The 24,324-nt window shown below is 36.4% G+C and overlaps 1 protein-coding gene and 1 non-coding gene across 2 annotated transcripts in view; one reads left to right on the plus strand and one right to left on the minus strand.

The window, feature by feature from the left end:
• The window catches only part of PURG (purine rich element binding protein G), a 41,782-nt gene extending 28,058 nt beyond the window's left edge, over positions 1-13,724 (plus strand). Inside the window, exon 3 of the mRNA XM_055416563.2 lies at positions 11,988-13,724. Coding sequence (XP_055272538.2) covers positions 11,988-12,092 — 105 coding nt within the window. The 3' untranslated portion in view covers positions 12,093-13,724. The remainder of the gene's footprint in view (positions 1-11,987) is intronic.
• Positions 13,725-16,350: 2,626 nt separating this feature from the next.
• Positions 16,351-16,648, minus strand: LOC148773746 (signal recognition particle RNA). The gene has a single exon (XR_016036541.1).
• Between the last annotated feature and the right edge of the window lie 7,676 nt (positions 16,649-24,324).

A 24,324-nucleotide genomic window follows, 5' to 3' on the forward strand; every position in this document is an offset into this window, starting at 1 on the left:
GGCAAGCCACTCCAGAACTCTTGCCTAGAAAATCCCATGGATGGAGGAGCCTGGTAGGCTGCAGTCCGTGGGGTCGCTAAGGGTCGGACACGACTGAGCGACTTCACTTTCACTTTCACACATTGGAGAAGGAAATGGCAGCCCGCTCCGGTGTTCTTGCCTGGAGAATCCCAGGGACGGGGGACCCTGGTGGGCTTCCGTCTATGGGGTCACACAGAGCTGGACACGACTGAAGTGACTTTGCAGCAGCAGCAGCAACACGTTCATTTTATGTGCTATGCTGTGTCAAGTCGCTTCAATTGTGTCCCACTCTGCAACCCCGTGGACTGTAGTCCATCAGGCTTCTCTGTCCATGGATTCTCCAGGCAAGAATACTGGAGTGGGTGGACGTTTCCTACCCCAGGGAATCTTCCCGACCCAGGGATCGAACCCGAGTCTCTCATACCAGATAGGAAAAACAATAAGGGTGTTATGTGTCTTGTTCAAAATCACTTAGTCATTTCAGAACTTGAAAGCTTGAAAGTGAAGTCGATCAGTCGTGTCCGACTCTTTGCGACCCCATGGACTGTAGCCTTCCTGGCTCCTCCGTCCGTGGGATTGTCCAGGAAAGAGTACTGGAGTGGGTTGCCGTTTCCTTCTCGAGGAACCCAAACCCAGGGATCGAACCCGGGTCTGCTGCATTGCAGGCAGACGCTTTACCATCTGAGCCACCAGGGAAGCTCTTCAGAGCTTGAGCTCAGTTCAGTTCAGTTCAGTTCAGTCGCTCAGTCGTGTCCGACTCTCTGCGACCCCTTATTAAGTGATATTCCCATTACCTAATACCTACTTCTCTATTATTTTGCTTCAAAATCTGTTGGGGATGGTATATGTGATTCATTTAGAATATGTGTTTGTTTTCTCTCAGCTACAAGACTTCTCTCATTTATTTTAAAGTTGAAAGCTATTACAAACAAGATCATGTTTGTGAGTCATTTTTTTCTTCTGAAAAATAGCTGTTTGATAGTTGACACACTCTAACCTTTATTTAACCAGAAAGTAACCGTATATTTGAGGTCCCACTTACCGTCATAAAGAGGCTCCTATAGACCGTCATTCTAATACTGAGCTTTTCCTTATTTTATATCATCTTGGACTATATTTCTTCTATCTTCTAGCACCTGGCATTCTGTTTTTCTTTGGTGCTTAGGAACATTTAAACCTCTCACTGTCCCGGAAAATATTTATCTGAAGCATCATACAACTACCCATGCCATTAATTATATAAGTTTTTATCATTGCCTCTAGAAAAGCAAATGGTGTCCTTTAGTGTCAACTGAGTTTTTAAAAGGAAATTTTTTATAGCTAAACATCTAGGTTATCATGTATCAATTTGTTGTGGTGGTTTTCCAGTTACATCAGTGTATATTTATACAACTTTTTGGGTCAACAACAGCAATAGCAGCGATCATGATGTGGGACTTAAGGGTTTCAGAGCACTACTTTCATTTTATTTAATTTTTTAAACTTATGTGGCCACACTTTGTGGCATGTGGGATCTTACTTCCCCAGCCAGGATTGAACCCATGCCCCCTGCAGTAGAAGTACAGTGTCCTAACCACTGGACCACCAGGGCAACCCCCAGGGCATTACTTTTTTTTTTTTTTTTTTTTACCATATGTGCCTATGGTTTTCCTTTTCAATCACACTGAAGTTTTAATGTATAGCAAGAAGTCATTGTGTGAGGTAAGAAATGACAGTTCCAGGAAATGAAAGCATTCATGCATCGATTCCACGAATCCTTACTGAGTTCCTCCTACAGGCAGGCATTGTGATAGGGAAATGGCTTACTTTTCCCATTTCTTCCCTCTACTCTGGTGGAAATGATGAATAGCACTTAAATTAGATATTTTAGATGCCTTTGTATAACACGTCAGTTTAGGACAGCATAAGCCTTTCGTGGGTTAGAAATGGAATTAAAACAAGAAATAATTTGGAAAAATAAGTATCTGGTTTTCATTACGGTCTTAATTTTGCCCATGAATACTTAGCATCACTTGCACATAAATTCTCTTCAGGATATGTCTGGGTATTACTATTTTCTTCTCAGAACCAGTAGAACTTCTTCACTTTATTTTTAGAATTGTCCAGTAGTGTAATAAGATTATTGCTATAGGAAATTGGGAATTCCTTGAATATTTTACCTCTGATTGTCACCTCTTTAAATTCAATGAGCTTGGCCCCTTAGATTTGAAGTGGTGAGCTAATCATTAAAAATTAGGCCCCAACCAGTGGCATTTAAATGGTTTTAAAATGTGACATACTGTATACACTTGATTACGCACCAGGGAGCACAAGGAAATGGAGGAGGAAATGGCAATCCACTCCAGTACTCTTGCCTGGGAAACCCTATGGACAAAGGAGCCTGGCAGGCTACAGTCCATGGGGTCGCAGAGTCTGATGCGACTTAGCAACTTCGCTGCCACCACAGCATGAGATAAAATTTTGTTTCCTTCCCACCTAAATGTTTTAAGTTCATCGACCTGCTTTAGATACTAGTGGTCACTACTGCTGCATCTGCATTCACACTTCCTTGAGGAACCAAAACAGGATTGAAGGCCATACTGCCATGATTACTTTTAAGCATTTGAGCCAAAAATTTTAATTGATTTTTTTTCTGTGTGTATAAATTAGTATTTTCACATGAATAAATCTGACTTGGAAAACCTTTCACATTCTAGGGGGTTTTTTGTTTGCTTGGCCATACCAGGCGGGGCATCCTGGATCTTAGTTCCCCGACCAGGAATCAAACCCCTGCCCTCTGCATGGGAAGCACGGAATCTTAACCACTGGACTGCCAGGGAAGTCCCAATTCTATGGTATATTGGAAACAGAAGATGTTTTGTATCTTTTCTTAGATATAAAGACACATTTACTATGGTCCATAAAAGAATGTGTCTTAATTTTTCTCCAGTTACAAAGAGCCTGTTTGGGTTTAGTGCGCTGATACAAAATCCATGTCATCTGCAGAGTACATCATAGACCCCATTCTGGGATATGTTGCTGTCTATGGGGCACGGTGAGGGTAGAAGTTTTGACATGAAAAAGAAATGACACCAACCTTCACGACGGTTCTTCAGTGAGTATATTTTGCTTAGTCGTAATGCTGTTGAACATTTTATATTCAAGTTTAATTTACATACAGTTCTTATATCAGTCAGTCAGTTTGGGCAAGTATCAAGACATAGAACATTTTTCTCACGCCAGTTCCCATGTATCCCTTCCCAGTCACCACGCACACCATCCCCCCATCCTGACTTCCAGAAGCAGTCTCCAGTCTGATTCTCACCCCATAAGTCACTTTCATCTATTCTGGAATTTCAAATAAGTTGACAAGTATTTTTGGGGTTTGACTTCCTTCACTCAGTCTAGTAGTTTTGGGACCATCCCTTTTGAATTTATATTTCCTTTTTATTGCTAATGATGCTTTTTTTAAACAGGCAAAAAATAAGCAGATCTTTTCTGAGTATCTTAACTGAATCATGGCAGCAACCCTGTAGTAAGGATGGAGGGTTCAAAATATCTGCTAATATTAATATTAAATGATAGTGCTCCTAACATTCAAGCAACTCTCTTATCTCAGTTATATTCGTACTCTTTTGAGAGACCCTAAATTATGCTATTGTTCTATTAAAAAACAGAGGTAATGGGCTTGTGCAGTTCAACAATTCAATAGCCAGTGAACGGTTACTGCTTTTTTTTTTTTTTACTTTACAGCTCTGTTTTGAGCTCATAAAGTAGTGTGAAAAATAATTCCAGGCTAGGAGATACTTCTTATGATATCTCTATATATCTCTGTTATCAAAACACGCAGGAAGGAATGCTTTCATTGTTTATCAGTATAGTGATTCCTCAGTTGCTTGTACACACTTTTACAATTATATAATGTAAACCTTATAAACTCAGTTTTATTACTGGAAACTCACACTGGTCCATATTTTATGCAATGAAAGGAGAATGGATACAATGAAAGCAACATCCAGATTGCATTTTTGTTTTTCTGAACGTTCTAATTGAATTTACCAAAATTTTGCCATTGTATTTGTTTTTTAATTTTTTGAATTATAATTTACATACCATACAATTCACTTGCTTTACTTGCACAATTCAGTTATCTTTGGTACATTTAGAGAGTTGTATAACTATCACCTCTGGCATAGAGATATTTTTGTTTTTTGGTTGCTTAGCATGTGGGATCTTAATTCCCCCACCAAAGATCAAACCTGTGTCCCCTGCATTGGAAGCGTGGAGTCTTAACTGCTGGACCGCCAGGGAAAAATTTAGGAAATTCCTAAATTTTACCATTTTAAGCAAAGAGTCATTGAGATTCTGGGGAGCAGCAATATATTTAAGCAAAGATAATACTGTGATTCTGGTGTGGCATAGTGAATTGTATACCAACAGATCTGCTGTTGTCTTTTTTTTTAAGAGAATCCTATTCTTGCCAAAGAGGAGTCTGAATTCAGATGTGACTAAAGAAAGGAGAGGCTTGAGCTGGCCTTTGGCTTAGTCTTTACCTATCCATGCCATGTCCACCCTTAGGATTCTAAAATGGGGGGCAGCAGAACCACAAAGAGGCTGCAGGACACTAAGTCATGTGAAGAGCACCCCCAAAGGGCACTTTCTTAACTTTATGGGAAGGTAGGAGGTCATTTTCAACAATAGTTTATACAACTATTCAGCAAGGGAAAGAGAAACCATGTGGTACTACAGTGTTGCATCAATCCTATGGAAAAAGACACTCGAAGGAAATCGTTGGCCAGATCACTGAGAGAGTATTAATAACATTTCATCTATTCCCAGTCTCTGAATCCCTCTCATCGACTTATTTTCTCATTTCCTTTGCCTTTCTGCCTGCCACTAAATACACACACTTTCCTTCTTGTCTCTGATAGCTATTTTTCTCCTTATGGTTCCTAAATTATTTTACCACATTCATATTTCATTCTGATTAGTCCAGAAATACTGAAATGAAACTCCCCTTTAACATGACCTACTTTAATGTAGAATTTTGCCCAAGTCTTATTTCTCATAAAAAGGCAGTTACATTTAAATTACCAAGAGAATCTAATTACTGTAATTTAACCTATAAGGAGGATTTGAAGTGCTCTCATACTCAGCTTCAAGGATATATGTTCTACACTGTGAAGATGGTTAACCACTTTCGAGCAGTATGCATGAATTCTCTAAGCAGTTCATCATTTTTTTTTTGTTTCAGTAATTAATTTTAATTAACGGTCAGTATGTTTGTTGCCATGTGGAGAAGTGAGGATTTAGCCCTAGTTCCCATTTTGGTATGCGTAAGGACATGATTTTAATGTTCAAAGTGTAAAATGGTCTTAGGTTGTGAAATAAAGACTTGTATGCCTGATTTCCCAGTGAGTACATGCAGTTTAAAGAGTTTTAGAAGTCCTAGCTTAGCAGAAATTAAAGTTCATAGTAAATCGTCTTTCCTCCACCCATGCATTTATGGTTCTGGCTAATAAAAATTAGATTTTTGCTTCATAATTTTGGATAAATAATGTTTTAGCTTCTCTGTCAAAATTAATTAATCTAGCTATTGTATAGTGCTGTTTTTATTAACATGTACAGCAGCTTAGAGATTCATATTCAGTATGATTATCATTTGTGATTTAAAACCAAAAGGCTTCATTTTTACAAGAAATAATTTCACCTTTCTCTCTTTGAAATTGAACATGAGGTCATGAGTCACACTTAGTGGGTAAGACCTATTTAGAGGCATTCATGTAAAGTTGTGGAAGTAGGAGCAAGCTCTTAGCTGCTAATTTTGCTGATAATATAAAGTATTATAATATCCATAGTAGGTTGACATACTCTAAGTAGTTTTATTTCAGATTTAAAAGGCTTGACATGGCACATTGCAAAAGAAGACTGTCACCTACAAATTGGCACTTGCCATCTACCTCTACAAGGATTAAATCATGAGCCACTGCAACTATTGACCTTCAACATCCTCTAAAGGAGTTCGGGTGGAGATCAGGAATGAAGCATTCTGTGCTCTGGGAGAAACTGCCAGAACAGGTCTTCAGATAGTAAGATAGTTTCAGGAGAATGGTGTATGAGCCCAATTCTTGTATCTGCTCATATATAGAAAAGCACTGAAGTCCTTAATGGTGATGTCGGCTCCTTGGGACTGGCAGTGACCATCATGAGACTAGCAGAAACCTTTGGGAAAAATATGTGCTTGATGCACATATTCCTCCTTCTGCAAAATCACAACTATACTGACCTTCCACCCTACCTCTTTGGGGAAGTTTCTTAGAGCTATCTGAGGTGCTGTCTCCCTGGCTGCAGTCCTCATTTTGCCCCAAATAAAACTATACTCACAACTCTCATATTGTGCTTTTTTTTTTTTTCAGTCACCAAGGCCTAGTGATGGTTTAAAGAAAAAACTTAGTACTCAGTTGTTCAAGAGATCCAGGATATTAAACATTACAAAGTTATTCTTTTTTCTTAAAAATAAAATTTATTGTGATTAGCGTACACATTCCCATCATATCAGAGAAGGAAGCACAGCACAACATAGAATTTTAGAGCTGGAAAAGACTGACATCATCTAGTTGAACCTCACCATTCACCTAGCTCACTAAAATCTCTATCTTCTCAAGGATATTAACTTTCCTGCACTTATTTCCAAAACACTGAAGAATCAGTAGTCCCCGGTTCCTTTCACACTGTGTAGCTATGTGACTTTCCACTCCCTTCCGTCATTCTCCATATTCAAGATAATGATTGCACCTGGAAGGATTACTTCCTTGATTGTTTTGTGCCTGAATTAGGAAAAGAATAGTCTACTGTACATGAAAATACAACTTCTCATTTAAATATTTGGCAAAAGGCAAGGTGATTCATTAAAAGTTTTAGGAGTGGTTGTAATAACGATTATGTCATTGATATTCTGGTGAGCATATACAACACGGGTTTTGCCATCGTGAGTGAGTAATACCACCCTATCACTTAAGACGGGTAATAGTACTGGCCCTCTGGTAGCAGAGAAGCAAGAGTGGGCAAGCGCACCGTTTCAGTTGGGCATGGGGTCGAGGTTCTTTCTTCTGTTTTTTTTCAATCTCATTCTCCTTCATTAAGTCAACAAATATTTACTTTGCATACAGCATGACCTAAACAATCTGCTAGGTCTGTAGAGCAGAGAAGCTCTTGCCTTTGACCCCAGGGATCATATGGTGTAGATACATACAACTGGACAACTGCTTTTGGCTTGGAGAAGATACCTAAGGTCTGAGTAGTTCCACCACTGCTCAAGAAGTTTATGAACTTTCCTTTCCTCGTAGGAATGCAATGAAAAGTGACTGTTCTAATCATTTGTAAGGCATTTGGAAATCAAAAGTGCTATACAACAGCTGAATGATATTGAAATACTAAGTAGAAAATACAGTAGAAGTAGAAAGCAAGATTAAATTATATGGTAGGAATGGTTCTCATAGGTATTTTCAGTACTTATGTCATCACAATAGCACTGCTCCCATGGAAAAGATAAATTAGGTAAATGCAACTGTTTTTGCAAAATCAAGAAAAAAAATATCTGTGTGTGTCAGCAAAAAAGATCTTGGAGTCTTATACTGGGTATTACATGAGGTAATATATAGTTGGATTATCATACATAGTGTGGAATTTCCATACATCTACAGTTTCTATTAGAAATATTATGCATTTCTGTTATTTGAAGTATTTCTCTAGTAATTTTTAAATGCTACCACTATCCAAGACTATTACTTACCAACAAGAGATTATATCCTCATACTCAAAAACTATAAGAAGGTCCTTTAAATTATATAAGAAGGATATTTGTTGTTTCTCTGACTTACCTATTGTATGTTGGGTTGGAGAGAGTCATTGTCAGTGATTTATCATGACTGATCCTTTCTGATTTTACTTGATTTTAAAGTTTGTTACTTTTCTCAGAGGATACAAATCTCAATTTGTATCCCATTCTATATCCTCAGAAGATAAAGAACTTATTGAATTGGGCGCTTCTTTCATATGCTTTTATGTGGTCGTTTCTACATCCAAGGGAGATTCTCAAACTGTAGAAAAAGGAAGGTGTCCCTTTTTGCTAGTCATTTAATATTCCATGACTGTGAACTAATCCTCATTTTAACATAAGTTATTGTATGTTTTTCCCAGCATTTTCACCTTAATTAAATGAGACGCTCCACCACAGTGTTTAACCTGCAGCATAATGAAAGACAAGGGACTGTCATTGACAATCACAATCCCATGTTCTCTCCTTTGAACAATACAATTTTTTTGGTGACAATTTATAAAGAGACACCTCCTTAGTTTAATGTCATCATGTTCAAACTACAAAACTATTAAAACTCTAATAATTATGTGGGGGGTATTTATTTTAAAATATATATTAATATAATTATTACATGGTAAAAAAATCATTTATTTTATTGTCTTCCCCCAATTCACCAAATTTAATCATATGGAGAGGTTCCACCACGTTTGTTCCATATGTTTGTCCTTTGGTCTCTAATGACCTTTTGTCCTTATTATATGACCTCTCTACATTTCTATTTAGAATAAAGAGATAGAAGCATGAAAATTAATAACCCATGCATCAAACCTTTTTTGCTGTGCTTAATAGGAACGAACACTTAAGGCTAGAAACCTTATGTTTAGTACTGTCTTCAAAGCTCAGTTATTGCATATATTGTCCCTTCAACATTTGAAGAAAGTAAGTATAATATGTAGTCAAATTAAAAAAAAACAGTGTTAAAATAAAAGCACTTAATGTCTCTGCATTGCATGACAGGGTGTAACTAAAATTTGCCTACATAAACTCTCATGATGTTTTCAGATTTTATGGAAATGCTTTGGCTATACTTGGGTTTGAATCTTCATAATGACAAAAGTTCTTAATAGTTTTTTTTTAAATACACTATACTGTTTTTAGAAAGTTATAATTCATCTTCCTGCTTATATTTGTGCTAAGTTTTGTCTGTACTATACTATTAAAAATAAAGGTAAATTTATATATAGATTTTGAAAAGTAGCATCATGTACATTTTTTAAATGTTTTGGTAACTTGTGGCTCTTTGGTAAAGGAATGTGCAATTATAAAAGTTTATGCCATTGTAACTTTTTTTTAATTCCCAGGAATGACTATTACTAGGCTTTAAATTAGAAACCAAACCCAATTTTAAAGCTAGCACTTTGGTCCTACTGGTAGTTCCTGTTTTTCTAATTGTATGGAACATTAACTTAAACCATTCTTTGCAATGTGTTTTACCTTTCCTCTTACATCTAATCTCAAAACTCTTTAAGGAACACTTTAAATTAATACAGCGGTAATTAAGAAAGCGTTTTAGATATCATGGCTCTTTAATCTGGTGCCTGACTTTAACAATTGCTGATAAAAATAACTAAATGCCTGAAAAGAATATTTAAACATTTTAATTCATTATAGCAAAATCAAGTAGTTGATGGCCATATAGACATAATTTATCTTAAAATCTGGAGCTGCCAAGAGAACTAAGGACACAGCTGTGTTTAAAATACCCCCATATTCTCCAATGAAAAATGACAAGAAGAAATAGAATTCTGTGTGATTATGGCTATTGTATATACTTCAATTAGGTTACCAGTATTTTATTCTGATATATCCATGGGTATTAGAAGCAAGATGAAAACAAATACAAATGCTTTAACATTAGGTATTGGCATCAATATAGATTATGCATAAGCTATTGCAATAAAAAATATTAATTGTGCCTGTATTTGAAGATATTATCTTAGATTTTCTGTGGCCTTTTTCATTTAAGGCTGCACAATCATTTTAAATGTACAGACAACAGAATTTATGAATGAATGAAGTCATGGCCCTGTTTGCCATGAAATGAAGTATTCTGTTGAATTTTGGGGAGCGTTGGCCGTTATATATTATGACATAAACAGATCAGTCACAAGAAACATATGAATCTTATGTTCAAATCACAGCATTTAGAAATTATACATCTTTCTTTTTCCTCACAAAATGAATTCAGAATTTGCAATTCAAATTTTATCATTTTATGCTAATTATTAAAAATTACCTAATATGGATCAAAAGATTAAATGAAATAAAAACTATGAAAGAATGCTAATTAATCGCATAACCCCATATGCTATCAAACTTCTGATAACATTAAGTTTCTTGTAAAGCCTTAAAATATTTTAATGAAATAATGAAGGCACTTTATTACCTTGAACTAGCTATATGTCTGTATAGAACTTGTCTAAAATCCCATATAATATTCTTTATCCTTTTATAAATTTATCCTACTTATATGTTTTTCTAAAGCTTCTTATAATAAAATATAATAATTCAAGCTATTTTAATGTAACAAAATTGTGTTACATAATACAACCAATGAACACTATGGGAAAAAACTCAAGTGTAACAAAAGTGTTTGTGATAATGGCAAAACTGTTAGTCTGAGTTAGTCTACAATCATTTGAGGTGAAAATGTTGTAAAATTTGAAGGCTTTTTCATTGAACAATTTTTAGACAGCTTTTTATTTTTTTAATCTTATTTTTAATTGGTACTACATTGTTTTGAAACGTTGATCAAAGATAAGGGCAATCAAAACTATTAAGCCAGCCTGTCATTACTCAATTTTTAGTTGAGGTTTTTTTTTTTTAATGTAACCCTAACACATTAAGAAATCAGTGTTGCTTCTATACTCAAATCAATCATGCCTGGCAAATTACCAGATTTAAATCGGTAATGTGGCTGTGCTGCCGTGTATACTTGCTTCCTTTTCAGAAAATTAATACTTGATTTAAACAATAGATTTGATTCAACAGAAAAAAAAAAACAGGATTTTTTTTCAAAAACTAAATTTTTTTCTCAAGGTACACCTTACATCTCTCTGATATTTGTAAGGATAGGCTAACTTGTATCCAAATATGTTTTTCAACACAAATATTTCAAAGCAAACAAACTTAGTGATTTTTTTTTTTTTTAGTTTGAGGACAGTTCACTTAAGAAAAAAAACATTTTTCCATAATTTTACTTATTTTTAATTCTTTCTCTGTTCCTGTCACTAGTCTTAAACGTTTTACTACATGTAAATGCTGCTTCATAGATGTAATCATCATTACATGGTACAGAAAGGAGTCAAGTTTATTAGAAGTCTACTCTTACCAAGAAGAGACTGAAGATAAGTTAATTCCATGTCAATTCTTTGGTTTGTTTCTTCATTTTGCTTTTTTTTTCTAAATAAGATATATTAACCCAAAGGTGTGTTAATGTCATGGCATGAACAATCTTAAATGTAGATCTATCGAGTATTTTGTGATGCTGAGTAACAGATTTTTCTCAAGTCTCTGTGATGCTAAATATTTTCCTTAGAAAGTTATCGTTTCATGTTAGATTGTTGTTCAGAAAGATGTTGGTCCTAGTGAGATTTTTAAAAACTGGGAAAACAAATAAACGCATGTATTACAAGTATAGAAATGGTGAATTGTAAACTTACCGTATAGTACTGATTCTATTTTCAAAGATGTTTTTGCTGTTCAATATATACAACATAAAATTGCTGCCGTACTGTAATTGAGTACTTTTTCCTAAATGACCCTGTTATCACTATTCCAGAATTAGAAGTTGGGCAGATATATGATTGATTCATGTGTCTGCATAGATGCTTCAAGGTATATTCTTCTCTTGGTGAGTAAAAATATTTTTTCCTTGGCATCAACGCATTGAGATCTGAATATACCTGTATCTATTCTTATTGCACATTTCTTATACAGTATCTTCAAATATGCCAAAATTGGCCTAGACTTAAAATTGAGGGTTTGTTACATGTTTTCTAACAGAAAGGTTTTCAATGATATTCATTATGGGTTTGTACTGTGAAAATAGTGAAAGTCCCTTTAAAATTTCACCTGTGCTAAATTTAAATTAATATTTTTTCTTTAGCTCACAAATTACCCTAAATCCAGAGAGAATATCAACCCTTTTCACTGTTGTCAAATCCAGCAAAAGGAACAGCCCCATGACACTACAAAAACAGTACAGGAATAAAGAATAAATCTCTCATGTTACACTTCAGACTAAAGGCATTCAGTGCAAGAAATGAGCCGAAGTTCATCGTGAATGCAAGGCTTCTGTACTTGACATTCCTCCACGGAAGCAAAGACAAGTGTCAGCACCATTGGCATCCTTTTCAAACCGATCTGATGTGGAGTATCTTCCACCACACTGGAGTACTTTTAGACTCTATTTTTGTTTGTTTGTTTTGTTTTAATTCATCAAACCTTTCTGTTTTCCAAAAAAAAAAAATTGTTGGCATTGGTAGATATAGATTTGAAAATGCTTTCTTAAGAGATCATGTAACTATATAACTCTGAATTTAAAAATTGAGGAGGAGGGATCATTTCAACCCACCGCCTCTTCCAAGAAAACATGTTTTTAAATCTGTAACTGCTTTAGTGTTAACAGGGTACAAAGTGTTTTTTGTCCTTTATCGTACTTAAAAGGTTCTCATTGATTGGTGATTGTATTGTACTGTATGAAAACAAGTCATAAATTGCCTTGTATTGTTTCTAATAGACCATACCACGTACTACTTCAGTTTTCATGTTCCAAATTTTTCAGTGATGCATGTTAACAGTTAGGTCCGAAAATTCTGTGGTGCTAATTCTTCCATATCCGATGGTGCTTCTGTGGATGCTAACTGCGCACATGCTGAACAAAGCTTGAAGTTTAAAACTTTCCTCCCTTCCTCTGTTTATACAAAGTACAATAAAAATAACTTGAATTTGTCTCAAAGTATCACTGACAATCTAATAAACTGGTTTATATGTGTGATGAGTTTGGATTCTCGGTTATTTTTCAGAAAGCAGATTAGTTCTCCTGAGCCCTCGTATCAAGCCAAAGTATATCTTATTGGAAGTGTGTATTATGTTATTTGTGCCCCCAAATCTATGGTATCATCAGGAATTTAAATCCAGTTGGCCTGGCTTCTAAAATCAAGTTTAGATCAGAGCTAAAAACTTAGACTGATCAAATCTGGAAATAAGTAAGTTGAGAAGAACACAACTGTTCTGAGTATCTATTTTAATATTTTATTAATAAAATTTTATCACCAGGTCCATGAGATAACATTTACATGGAAGCACGTAGGCCTTCAAAATCTTTAGTACAATGCAAAGACATTGTGAAAACCGTTCCTAAATGATATTTAAAGTTCCTCCCCATGAGTATGAAATAGGACCAAAAAAAAAAAAAAATCAAATTAGAACTTTCCAGAACAAAGCCAATATCACATGCCAGAATGGCGTAATAAATAACTCCATGCAGGGGGTTCACTGGATTTTTAACTTTAGTATTTGCATTGAGAATCACAGCATTAGGACAAATGAAGTTGCTTCCCTTTCTTCATGACGGCAGAGGGCTGTCTCTCTTCAACTAGAGATAAATTCAATATTATGGCAAAGTGTGAATTCGTATGCTGAGCTTGGTATTTTTCCTAACTCAAGGATAACCTTAAATTTAAAAAAGAAAAGATCTATATATATGCGTTAATATACTGTAGTGGTGTTTTTCTTTCTGACTTACTTCACTCTGTATAATAGGCTCCAGTTTCATCCACCTCATTAGAACTGATTCAAATGCATTCTTTTTAAAAGCTGAGTAATAATTCCATTATGTATATGTACCACAGGGGAGGGAGGTGGAGGGGAGTTCAGGATGGGGAACACATGTACACCCATGGCTGATTCATGTCAATGTATGGAAAAACCACTACAATATTGTAATTAGCCTCCAATTAAAATAAATAAATTAATTTAAAATAAATAAAAAGAAAAGATTCAGCTAAATCTATAAAGCTCCTCAAGCAACAATCATTGATCTCAAATAGAAGATGATCAAACCTATTAACCTAATCCAATGGGTCTATGACTGAAATGACATTCCCATACTACTATGGCTGTTTATTACGTAAAAAGTGTAAGTAAGCTACATTTATTTTGCTTCAAATAGTTATTAAATCATGTCTAACTTCTAATGTCAGAAAATGAAGTTTAGAGAACAGAGCCCATGTGAACACTGGGTTTGCATGTCCATGACTTGGTTGTTGTTGGTTAGTCGATAAATTGTGTCCAACTCTGTGTGACCCCATGGACTGTAGCCTGCTAGGCTCCTCTGTCCATTGGGTTCTCCAGGCAAGGATACTGGAGTGGGTTGCCATGCCCTCCTTCAAAGGATCTTCCCGACCCAGGGATTGAACCCATGCCTCTTGCATTGGCAGGCAGATTCTTTACTACTGAGACACCAGGGAAGGCCGATCTCCATGACTATCTTGAACAAATGCTATATGTACTAAATCACAGGCTCTCCCCAAAGACATTTCTACTGTATATTTTTATAACTACCTTTACAGGATTTCATCTCATGAAAACTGGCAATTAATAAATGTACTACAGAATAGTTCCAGGTTTTCTTTCATCAAAATGAGAAAGATCTATGAAAGTTTTAGAGTATTTTTATTTCTGTGATAATATTTTGCCTGTAAATTGAAAGAAAATTCTAATTTTATGAAAGGATAAGAGAATAAATAAGTTGATTTTGGAAAAAACAATCTACTTTTTAATCTATGTGGAAAGATCTCTAATTTTTATTCCCATGGTCAACCATATTTAAAATTACAGTTGACCATAGTTTGTCTGCCCCACCTAAAAAATTATTCTCATAAATTTTTTGTCAACTTTTTTAGTATGAAATTACTTTTAAAATCTCACCTGCCTTTTATAACTAAAAAGTAATACAATGACTATACTTTGTAAGTTTAGTTGTTTATGAAAATAAAGTAGTCCCTCCCTCATTGAGTGAAAACATCATTGAAGTTTTTTAAAAGGTACAAAATTATATTTGCCTCTACAGTTTTATCAACCTTATTTTGTTAAGTTGCATTTTTTGTTCCCTAAACAATAATTTCCCTTTGAGATCTTAAGCTCAAATGTCATTTGTAAATTCTTGAATGAAAACTTAAATAAAGATCCAAATGTTTTCCACTGAGGAACATCTTTAAAGCTAAATTTTGTGTACACTAACAGCCTAATGTCACTCATCTTAGGGAAATGGTTTTTCTCATTAAGAATTTCTTTGAGTTGGAAAATGTCTAATGATAATAATATTGACCTTCTTAGTTTTTTAGTTGTGTGTGTGTGTGTGTGTCTTAGTTTTTTAGGTGTGTGTGTGTGTGTTAGTTTTTTAGGGGGGTGTGTTAGTTTTTTAGGGGTGTGTGTGGGTGTGTGTCTTAGTTTTTTAGGGGTGTGTGTGTGTGTGATCCTAGTTCCCTGACAAGGACTCAAACAAACCCATGCCTACCTGTACTGGAAGTATGGAGTCCTAACAACTGGACTTCCAGGGAATTCTCTGACCTTTTTTTTAAAGTCAATCTATAACCTAAATTATTTCAAGCTTGTCTTCACACATTCTTTTTAAAACTACTTAAGTAAGTGCATACTGAGTTCACACTGAAACTATGGTTACTTTTCTTACCCCCTACTTTATTCCTGAGGAAAACTTCTAGGAAATAAGGGGGAAAATTAACACAGAAACAAATGGGTCAGGAGAATGGATGCATGTATATGTGTGACTGAGTCCTTTATCTGTTCACCTGAAACTATCATAACATTGTTAATCGGCTAAACCGCAATACAAAATAGAAAGTTTAAAAAATATATATTTTAATCCAAGTAATTAGAAAAAAAAGTCACAGTTCATAAGAGTAAATAAAATTTAAAATGCAATAAGCACAGCCCTACACATACTCTCCCCAAACAATCTCTCATATTCTAAGTGGTAACTGAAGTTTACATTTTTTGCAAAGCATAGTGTTTGCCATCATAAAAGACATAATGAAAGATCGGCTTGTGAAAATTAAAGACAACTCTGCATAAAAGAGTTTACGCTCAGTTTTGTGTGTCTAAAACTTCAGTCTTATTAGTTCATTCTGGGTAAATACACAAGAGATTCCTTTCAAACAAGATCATTAAAATCATACCTTGAGCATCAATATCCAATGGAGAAAACAATTTCCAACAGAAAATAGTGTTGCTTCAATGGAGTAGGATTGAAAGGAAACTGCACAAGAAGTGTACTTCAAATTTTGCTTTTTATACTTTAAAAATTATTTTGTGATAAACATTTTTATAATATTAAAAATGATTATTTAAAGGAAGGAAATAAATGCTAGATAGATGAGAATACCTGTATCAACTGGTTGGCAATTCTCAGTAGGAAAATCTACTTCTTTATTCTTTTTTCTTTTTTGAGAGGGGGGTCTCGCTATGTTGCCCAGGCTGGAGAGCAGTGGCTATTCACAGGCGTGATCCCACTACTGATCGGCACCTGAGTTTTGACCTGCTCCATTTCGGACCTGGGCAGGTTCATCCTGCCTAGGCAACCTGGAGGACCCCCACTCCATGGAGGTCACCCTATTGATGCCCAACTTAGTGCGGACACCCGCTCGGCATTACTCACTACTGCCGGTAACTCCTAGGATCAAGTGATCCTCCAGCCTTAGCCTCCGGAGTAGCTGGAACTCCAGGCTTGCCGCCACCGCGCCCGGCAGGAAAATCTACTTCTAAATTTTGGTAACAATGTTTCCTGACAACTATAAAATCGGATAGAAAGGAAATGAGTAATATTAACGAATAGCATCATCTTATGATGGACTCCATGATACAGACCTGCCAAGAAAAGGGAAATAATCACATCAGCTCATCAGAGCCATCACCCCAGAAAGGTATGATTACCAAGAGATCAGACCACTTGGGACTGAAGGTTTGAATCATACCACCAGGTAAGCCGCTGATTCCTGCCAAGGTGAGAGCAGGGGTGAGCGGTAATTTAAAGTGGATGATGAACAGGATGAGTTCCAGTTGTGGCCCTGAGATCAAACCCAACAGCATTCCTTTCTCGGGTTGTGGTTGCTACAGACACTTGAGAGCAGATACAGTGGGGCGATGAAGTACCTAGAGGTGGCTGGGGTGGATCATGTAGGTTCCTTACTCAATTCCTCCCTCCTCGCCCCCTTGTTGCAAGCAGCACCATCTCCTTCTGCTAATCAGTCAATTATCCTTCCTCAGATGACAACTTCTCTTCCAACCTGCTGGTTCCTTAGCAAAAGGAATCCACTGGTGCCCTCTTCAGCAGCTGTAACTTGTAGTTACATTGTAATTCAATGACTCCTAGCTCTGTTTCTTGGCAAGAACCTGCCTCATTTGGAGAGGAGAGCCTCCAACTCTGCAGAGTCCAGAGCTATGAGGACAGGGAGACAAACTCCCCAGTGGGTCCCTGGCAGCAATGATGAAAGAGAACAGAGTATGTCACCCCAAAATGGACCATTTTGGCATATGAATTATTTTGAATTAAAGTTACTTTAAAAACAGCCAGAACACAAAGGACATTCTGATCCTCCTTTGTCCCGTGAAAGTAAGAAATCAATCTCATGTGAAGTTACTCTTTGCACCAGGATGGTAGCAGGCATCTTTATCATCAGAGTAGGGATCAAGGCACAAAAGGCTGTATATCTTGTCACTTCTTCTGTCATGTGCTACCCCAAGTACAAACCCCTTTGTTCAGTCGAATTATCATAAATGGATTGTTTCTTTGTTTAAAAGGTATGAAAGTTGCCTACTTTGGTCACTTTTTGGAGTCTTCTATTTTTATGGACTCCGAAATGTATGAAATTCAGTTCATTTTTTTTTCCTGCTAATCTGTCCTGTGTCAATTTAATTATCATACCAGTCAAAGAACCTGGAAGGGAAGAAGGGAAAATTTTTCTTCCCCTAAAGACCCTGATCCCGAGAAAGACTGAGGGCAGGAGGAGAACGGGAAGACAGGACGAAATGGTTGGATGGCATCACCCACTCAATGGCCATGAGTTTGAGCAAACTCCGGGAGATAGTGAAGGACAGGGAAGGCTGGCGCGCTGCAGTCCATGGGGTCACAAACAGTTGGACGCGACTGAACAACAGCACGTTTTGGTGCCCAGCGTGGGACTCTCCACAGACTGGTGGTATTTGTTCTGGGCCTGCTGAGAGATCCTGGGACCTCTGAAAAACGCTGGCAGAAGGTAAGAATTCTTACCACATCAGTCTCCTCGATCTGTGCCTAAGGATGTGTTGGAAGTGAGCATGTGAGAGTCCTTTTCGTTTTCCTAAATTTAGATGAGCAGGAGAAAATATTTGTGTGAACCGGTTACTTGGGTACAGCAACTCTGGTAGAGATTTGTGATGAGTACCTGTTTTCTACGGATCCCTTTCCTCCTCAGAGATGGTCACTGTTTTCTTTTCTCTCTTTTGTGTCATTTGTCGTAAGGAAGAAACCAATAGGGTGGAAGACAGCTGTAGGTCCTGTGAGTCTGTTATTCAAGGCAGCCTCACAGGTGGGTGAGCTCACAGTTGTCACCTGACCAGCATCTGCTTAGACAAACTTGGCTGTGGGTCACCTGTGTAAAACCCAGAGGCGATTTTCCTTTCATCTTGTTCTTTGTCCTGGGAGCTTGGCTTTGTGGCCAATGAGGATATACTTTCTGGTCTCCATCAGCTGGAAGGTGCAGTGCTGGCTTGCCTTTGGTGGCCAGACACACTGGGATTCTGAGACACAAGGTTGCAAGCAGCATTCTCGTTGTGCCAACTCAAAGGAGAGTTTGTTAGAAGGGGTCCCAGACCCAAAGGGACTGTCAGCTTTAAAAAAAAATATGCACAATGTCATAGTTGTGAGTTAAGTTTTATTTGGGGGTAAATGAGGACTATAGCTCTTAGAAACTGCTCCAAAGAGGTGGTGGGAGGTCAGGATGCATGCGATTTTGGTGTAGAGGGAGTATATACATGCAATCAAGCACTTTATTTTTTTTTTGCTTAAGTTTCTGCTAGTCTCATGGAGGTCACTGCTAATCATAAGGAGCACATGTCACCACGAAAGATTTTAGTGCTTCTCTAGATATGAGGAGATGCAAGAATTGGGCTCATAAAATCATCTCCTGGAAATATCTATCTGAAGACTGGTTCTGGCAGTTCTTCCCAGAGAACAGAATGCCTTATTCTTGATCTTCACTATCAATTCCTTTCAGGGGGTGTTGAAGACCAGCCGCTGCAGTGGGTTCATGATTTAATCCTTATAGAGGTAGATGGCAAGTGCCAATTTGTAGTTGATGGGGCCTTGGTTGTTTCAACCTTCATTGTCATTATTTCTAGAAAAGCCCCATTCCAGCAGCTCCTGTCCAGTGTCACAGAGTAGCAGCTTTGTGGCCGGATGTCTCACAGTCTCATGCGAGACCCAAGACCCTGTTTGCACTCCATCTGTCTTACTGCCTATGACAAGGGAGGTTTTAGATTTCTTGGGCTAAGTCTGGGAATGAATTTTCTGGATCTTGCAAGGACTACATGTTTTGCACTCTCCTTTGGGATGGCTCTTGTATTCATGGTTGAGCCATAAAAAGGCTTGTTGGTTTGAGTCACTATGGAGATTACTGTAAGATCCTACTCATCAATGACATGCTGATGAATCCTTTGAATTGGCTATATTTGAAAGAAAAAAAATTTTTTGAGAATGTTCATCCTAAACAATTATCTTACTGATACTTATGGAGAGACCAAATTAAAAACAGTTCAGAAAAGACTATAAAGGCTAACTTGAGGGAATCCCTTCACAAGCTGAAAGAACAGAAATTAGATTTAGAACAAAAATTAAAGTTGACATCCAAAATAAATTCCAGCATCATCTATTAGCAAATTCTCAAAACTCCCCCATCTTCCCCAGAAAATCCCTTAAACACCCAGCTGTCTGTTAATTTCCTTTCTCTACAAGATTTATAGATAGCCCTTCAGCCTGCTCTTTATACCCAGGGTATTCAGGTGCCAAGTGTAAATGCTTAAAGCAAGAAAGTGAATTTAGTGAAAGCACCTGGGAAGGTCAGAAAGGCTTGCTTTTGCTGTCTTGTGCAACTCCTGCTCTCTAGGCTCTAAACCTGGTTCTGCAAGCCTCAGTTCTTCCCATGCAATATCCTTTACAGATGTATCTTTGACCCCCCCACCATCAAGAATTTATATACCCTGGTTGGACAGTGACAGACCTTTTAAATTATAAAGCCCTTTTACCTCCAGTTTCAGAAGATCCTACCAAATTTAGAGGAATTAGAAAGATTAGTGGTCATTCAAAAGCCCTTTCATGGAGGAGACCGATGACCAAAGTTTCTCCCAGGCCTTCCTACAAATTATCAGGAAATGGATCAGCTAGAGGTTCAGGGGCTAATAGAAGCCATAAAAGAGGCTTTCCTCCCTAAGGTCTAAGGTTGAATTATGCGCTCAGAAAGAACATCCAAAAGTCTTTGTTGAATGCTTTGTACAGACTATTCAAAGGCATACTGCACTAAACCATGAAGCCCCAGAACATAGAAATCTTTTCATTTCTGCTTTAGTAGGAAATTTTCTCCGAAGTATAAAAAGACAAATTCAAAATAGTGTGGTTGAGTGGGCAAGACAAACTGTTATCATGGTCATGGAAGCAGCTACCCAATTCAGGAAGATAGCTTGCAGGAATGCAAGAGAAAACAGAAGTTAAAATAAAAAATCCTTGAATTGCCAACTGAATCTTTAGAAAAACAAAAGTCCAACTCTGAGAACAGCACAAAGCCCACTCAGACCCTTTCTTTTTTGCCTTCAGACATTTGCACATATTATAAAAAAAAAAAAAAAGGACATTGGAAGTACAATTGTCCTGCACATATTTTTTTTAAAAAATAGGACATTGGAAGTACAATTGTCCTGCACATAAGGAAAAGAAGGAAAATTTTAAACAGTATTTACTCTCGACTTTTGATGACTCCAAAACTCTCAGAAAAAAAAGAAAACTTACATTTTTTCTCTATGCATTGAAGACATCTATCTTAGCATGTCTGTGAAATATAAACACCTAGGAGATAATTAAAACATTGCACACAAACACCTAAGACAGAAGGGGGGAAAAGGTTTTGAAATATGCACACTGCTATAAAATCTCCTTCGCTCAAGCTCTAGTCCATAGCTACTACAAGATTTGTCGTGGGAAAATCCAAATCTTAAAAGTCTTGTCCACAAATAGTAAAAGCTTTAGTCATCTGAGTGGGTAATCTTAACATATTCCAACTGTTATTTATAAACTAGTGAGTTTTATATTGTTGGACCCGATTCATAGATAAAATTTGGGAATGAAAAAGCTATAGCGTCTCTGCATCTGTCTATATGTTTTTGTATCTATGGATATATGTTTTATATATGGGATATTTTTCTACCTCTGAAGGGTATTGCCAAATTTAATTTCTGAAGAGTTCTGTTTAATTGGCTTAAAGGTAATCAAGTGCTATATAAATTAAGTATATCCTCAGAAATATAAAAACTAACCCAAATGTTTTCAAGTTCACATGATCTAGAATAATTTTGTTAAATAAAATTAGCATGTTTGGTTTATAAAAATGGGCATATTTTTACAGTTATCATCATTAAATATAATACTTTTATTCTGCCTAGGTTTACTGAAAGTTAAGTAAGTTCATATTAACTCTGTTGTCAAATTTATCAGCAAAAAAATAACATGATGACTAGCTGCTTTGATGTCTCATGAAGTTAGTGTTGGGAACAAGTTTTGATTGGTGGAAATTGTTTTAATTGATGAGAACAAGTTTGATCAAAAACTGTTTTGATTGGTGGGAACAAGTAAATTAAATAAATGTAAGTGGGATTAAGGGAGAAGGCAATGGCAAGCCACTCCAGTACTCCTGCCTGGAAAATCACATGGACAGAGGAGCCTGGTGGGCTGCAGTCCATGGGGTCGCTACTAGTCGGACATGACTGAGTGACTTCACTTTCACTTTTCACTTTCACACGTTGGAGAAGGAAATGGCAACCCACTCCAGTGTTCTTGCCTGGAGAATCCCAGGGATGGCGGAGCCTGGTCGGCTGCCATCTATGGGGTCGCACAGAGTTGGACACGACTGAAGCGACTTAGCAGTAGCAGCAAGTGGGATTAAAAAATTTAACTGAACTTTTCAACAATAAGTGTTTTATGGTATGTCTACTGAAATAGTTTCCCAGATCTCAATGATAATGTAGTTTTGCTAAATTAAATGCTAGAAATTCATTGAATATCTAGATCACTTCCAGGTAAGATAAAACACAGGTACATTAATTATGTTTAACATGATTTTTGCTTTTGATCGCCTGTTACAGAGAAACAAAAGTACAGAGAAACAAAAGTTCTTGGTGGTAGTTTAGTCGCTAAGTTGTGACCGACTCTTGAAACGCCATGGACTGTAGCCCACCAGGCTCCTCTGTCCATGGGATTTTCCAGGCAAGAATACTGAGGTGGATTGCCATTTCCTTCTCCAGGGGATTTTCCCGACCCAGGACTTGATCCCAGGTCTCCTGCATTGCAGGCAAATTCTTTACCAACTGAGCTATGAGGGAAGCCCAAACAAAGAGACTTGGACTCATTAGTAAACATGTCTTGTTCCACATTGAAAAATTATACTATGAGAAAGAATATGCATCTAGAAATTATGAAATGCATTCACAAATTTGTCAGTGTTAAGAATGTTTATAGGACAGTTCACAGTTGCTTATTTCTTAGTTTTCAATAGAAATTAAGGTTTTAAGGGATAAGATGTATTAATAATAGTCATGGGCTGCAAAGAGACATAGCTGAGCGACTAACGCACATACTAGAAATAATAAGGGAAGCAACTCTGTATGCAAAGGAAATAGGATGTGTTTGGGGGTAAGAAAGGTATGTGGTATGGAGGTGCATTTTTGTAAAGATAAAAGAAATTAATTTGCCCAAATGTCAAACTGGTTATTTCTGATTGAGAAAAAGGAAAGTAAAGGACAAACTAAGTTGATAGAAAAACTTGGCAGGAGAGAAAGAGAGGGGGTTTTACTTCATGTAACTCAAACTGTCTAAAAATGTAATAAATTTATTATAATAGATTTTAAATAGTGTACTTATGCTTATGTAGAGCTCAAACTTAATTTTCTTTCATCTACTAAAAACGTTTTCTTGGACCACTGGTCAGCTCTTGATAAGATTAGAAAGGTTTTCTTTACCTTTTAAGTAATCTGCTTGGAAAGCAAAGAGTTTATGTCTTACTGAAAAAATTGTGCTTCGCATTGTCTTTATCAGGTCTTTGATTATCTAAAACCAAGTCTTCTCCATTAAAAGAGCTAAGGTTTTTTTTGACAACCATGTAACTTTCTGTTTTTGTCTCTGTCACTTTGGTTAAATGAGTAACAAAGTATTGTTTCACAATAATAATGAACTCATCTATTTAAGTGTTTTAAAAAAAATTCTTAGCAAACTTTCCACACTCCCCGCCCCCCAATTAAATTCTAAATGAAGGTTTTCTGACCTCAAACTACTGGGATTTATTTCCAGGAGACTCTGGAACATCTCAAAAACAAAATTTGCTCTCTCACTTTATTTAAAAAAAAGAAAACGAGAGAGGGGTTAAAGTAATTAGCTTTATTTGATATGTTAAATTACATGGAGGGGTTAAACTAAAAAGCTTTATTTTATATGTTAAGTTACATGGGAAACATTATCAAATAAGGAATTAATACTAAACCTTCTTTATGTTTTACTTGTAGAGGTGTATAAGTGTTCCAGAAATTTTATGAAGTTCCTAGAAATCTGATATGTCCTAATATAATGTCATCACTTGTAATTCTAGCTATTATCCAAAGATGTATGTCACAGAAATAGCCAAACTTCCTTATCAACAACATCAACAATATCGAAATGAGAGCTCTCATCAGATTTTTACCCAAGGTCATGTTAAAGTCTTTTTATTTACACAAGTTATTGTTTTACTCTGATATTTTTGCAAAAGTGTTTCATCTTCAGAGAACCTCATGAAAAGGACAAGTACTTTAGAATACAGATTTCTAATTTTCTTACTGGGGAATTCAGTAAGAATTTATAGAACTCTAATGGAGAAGCAAATGGCTTTGTAAAACTGCTAAAAAAGGATCAAGATGAAGAAGAATTAATTACATGGGGCTGCATGAACCAATGAGGATGATTATAATTGTTATGGTTTTATTTATTTGAAATATTTTTGATTCTTTTATATTTTGTTTTCCCAGATTTAAGGATATTTTTCTCTTAATTAATCAGAGACTTGGGGAAATACACCTTTGTGAACAGAGATGAAAAATATCTTTTTTGGGGTGGGGGGGCCAAACAACTATCAGAGAAGGCAATGGCAAGC

The sequence above is a fragment of the Moschus berezovskii genome, chromosome 26 (assembly GCF_049115385.1).
Source record: "Moschus berezovskii isolate FMDL1 chromosome 26, NW_MosBer_1.0, whole genome shotgun sequence".
In the NCBI taxonomy this organism is placed as follows: Eukaryota; Metazoa; Chordata; class Mammalia; order Artiodactyla; family Moschidae; genus Moschus; species Moschus berezovskii.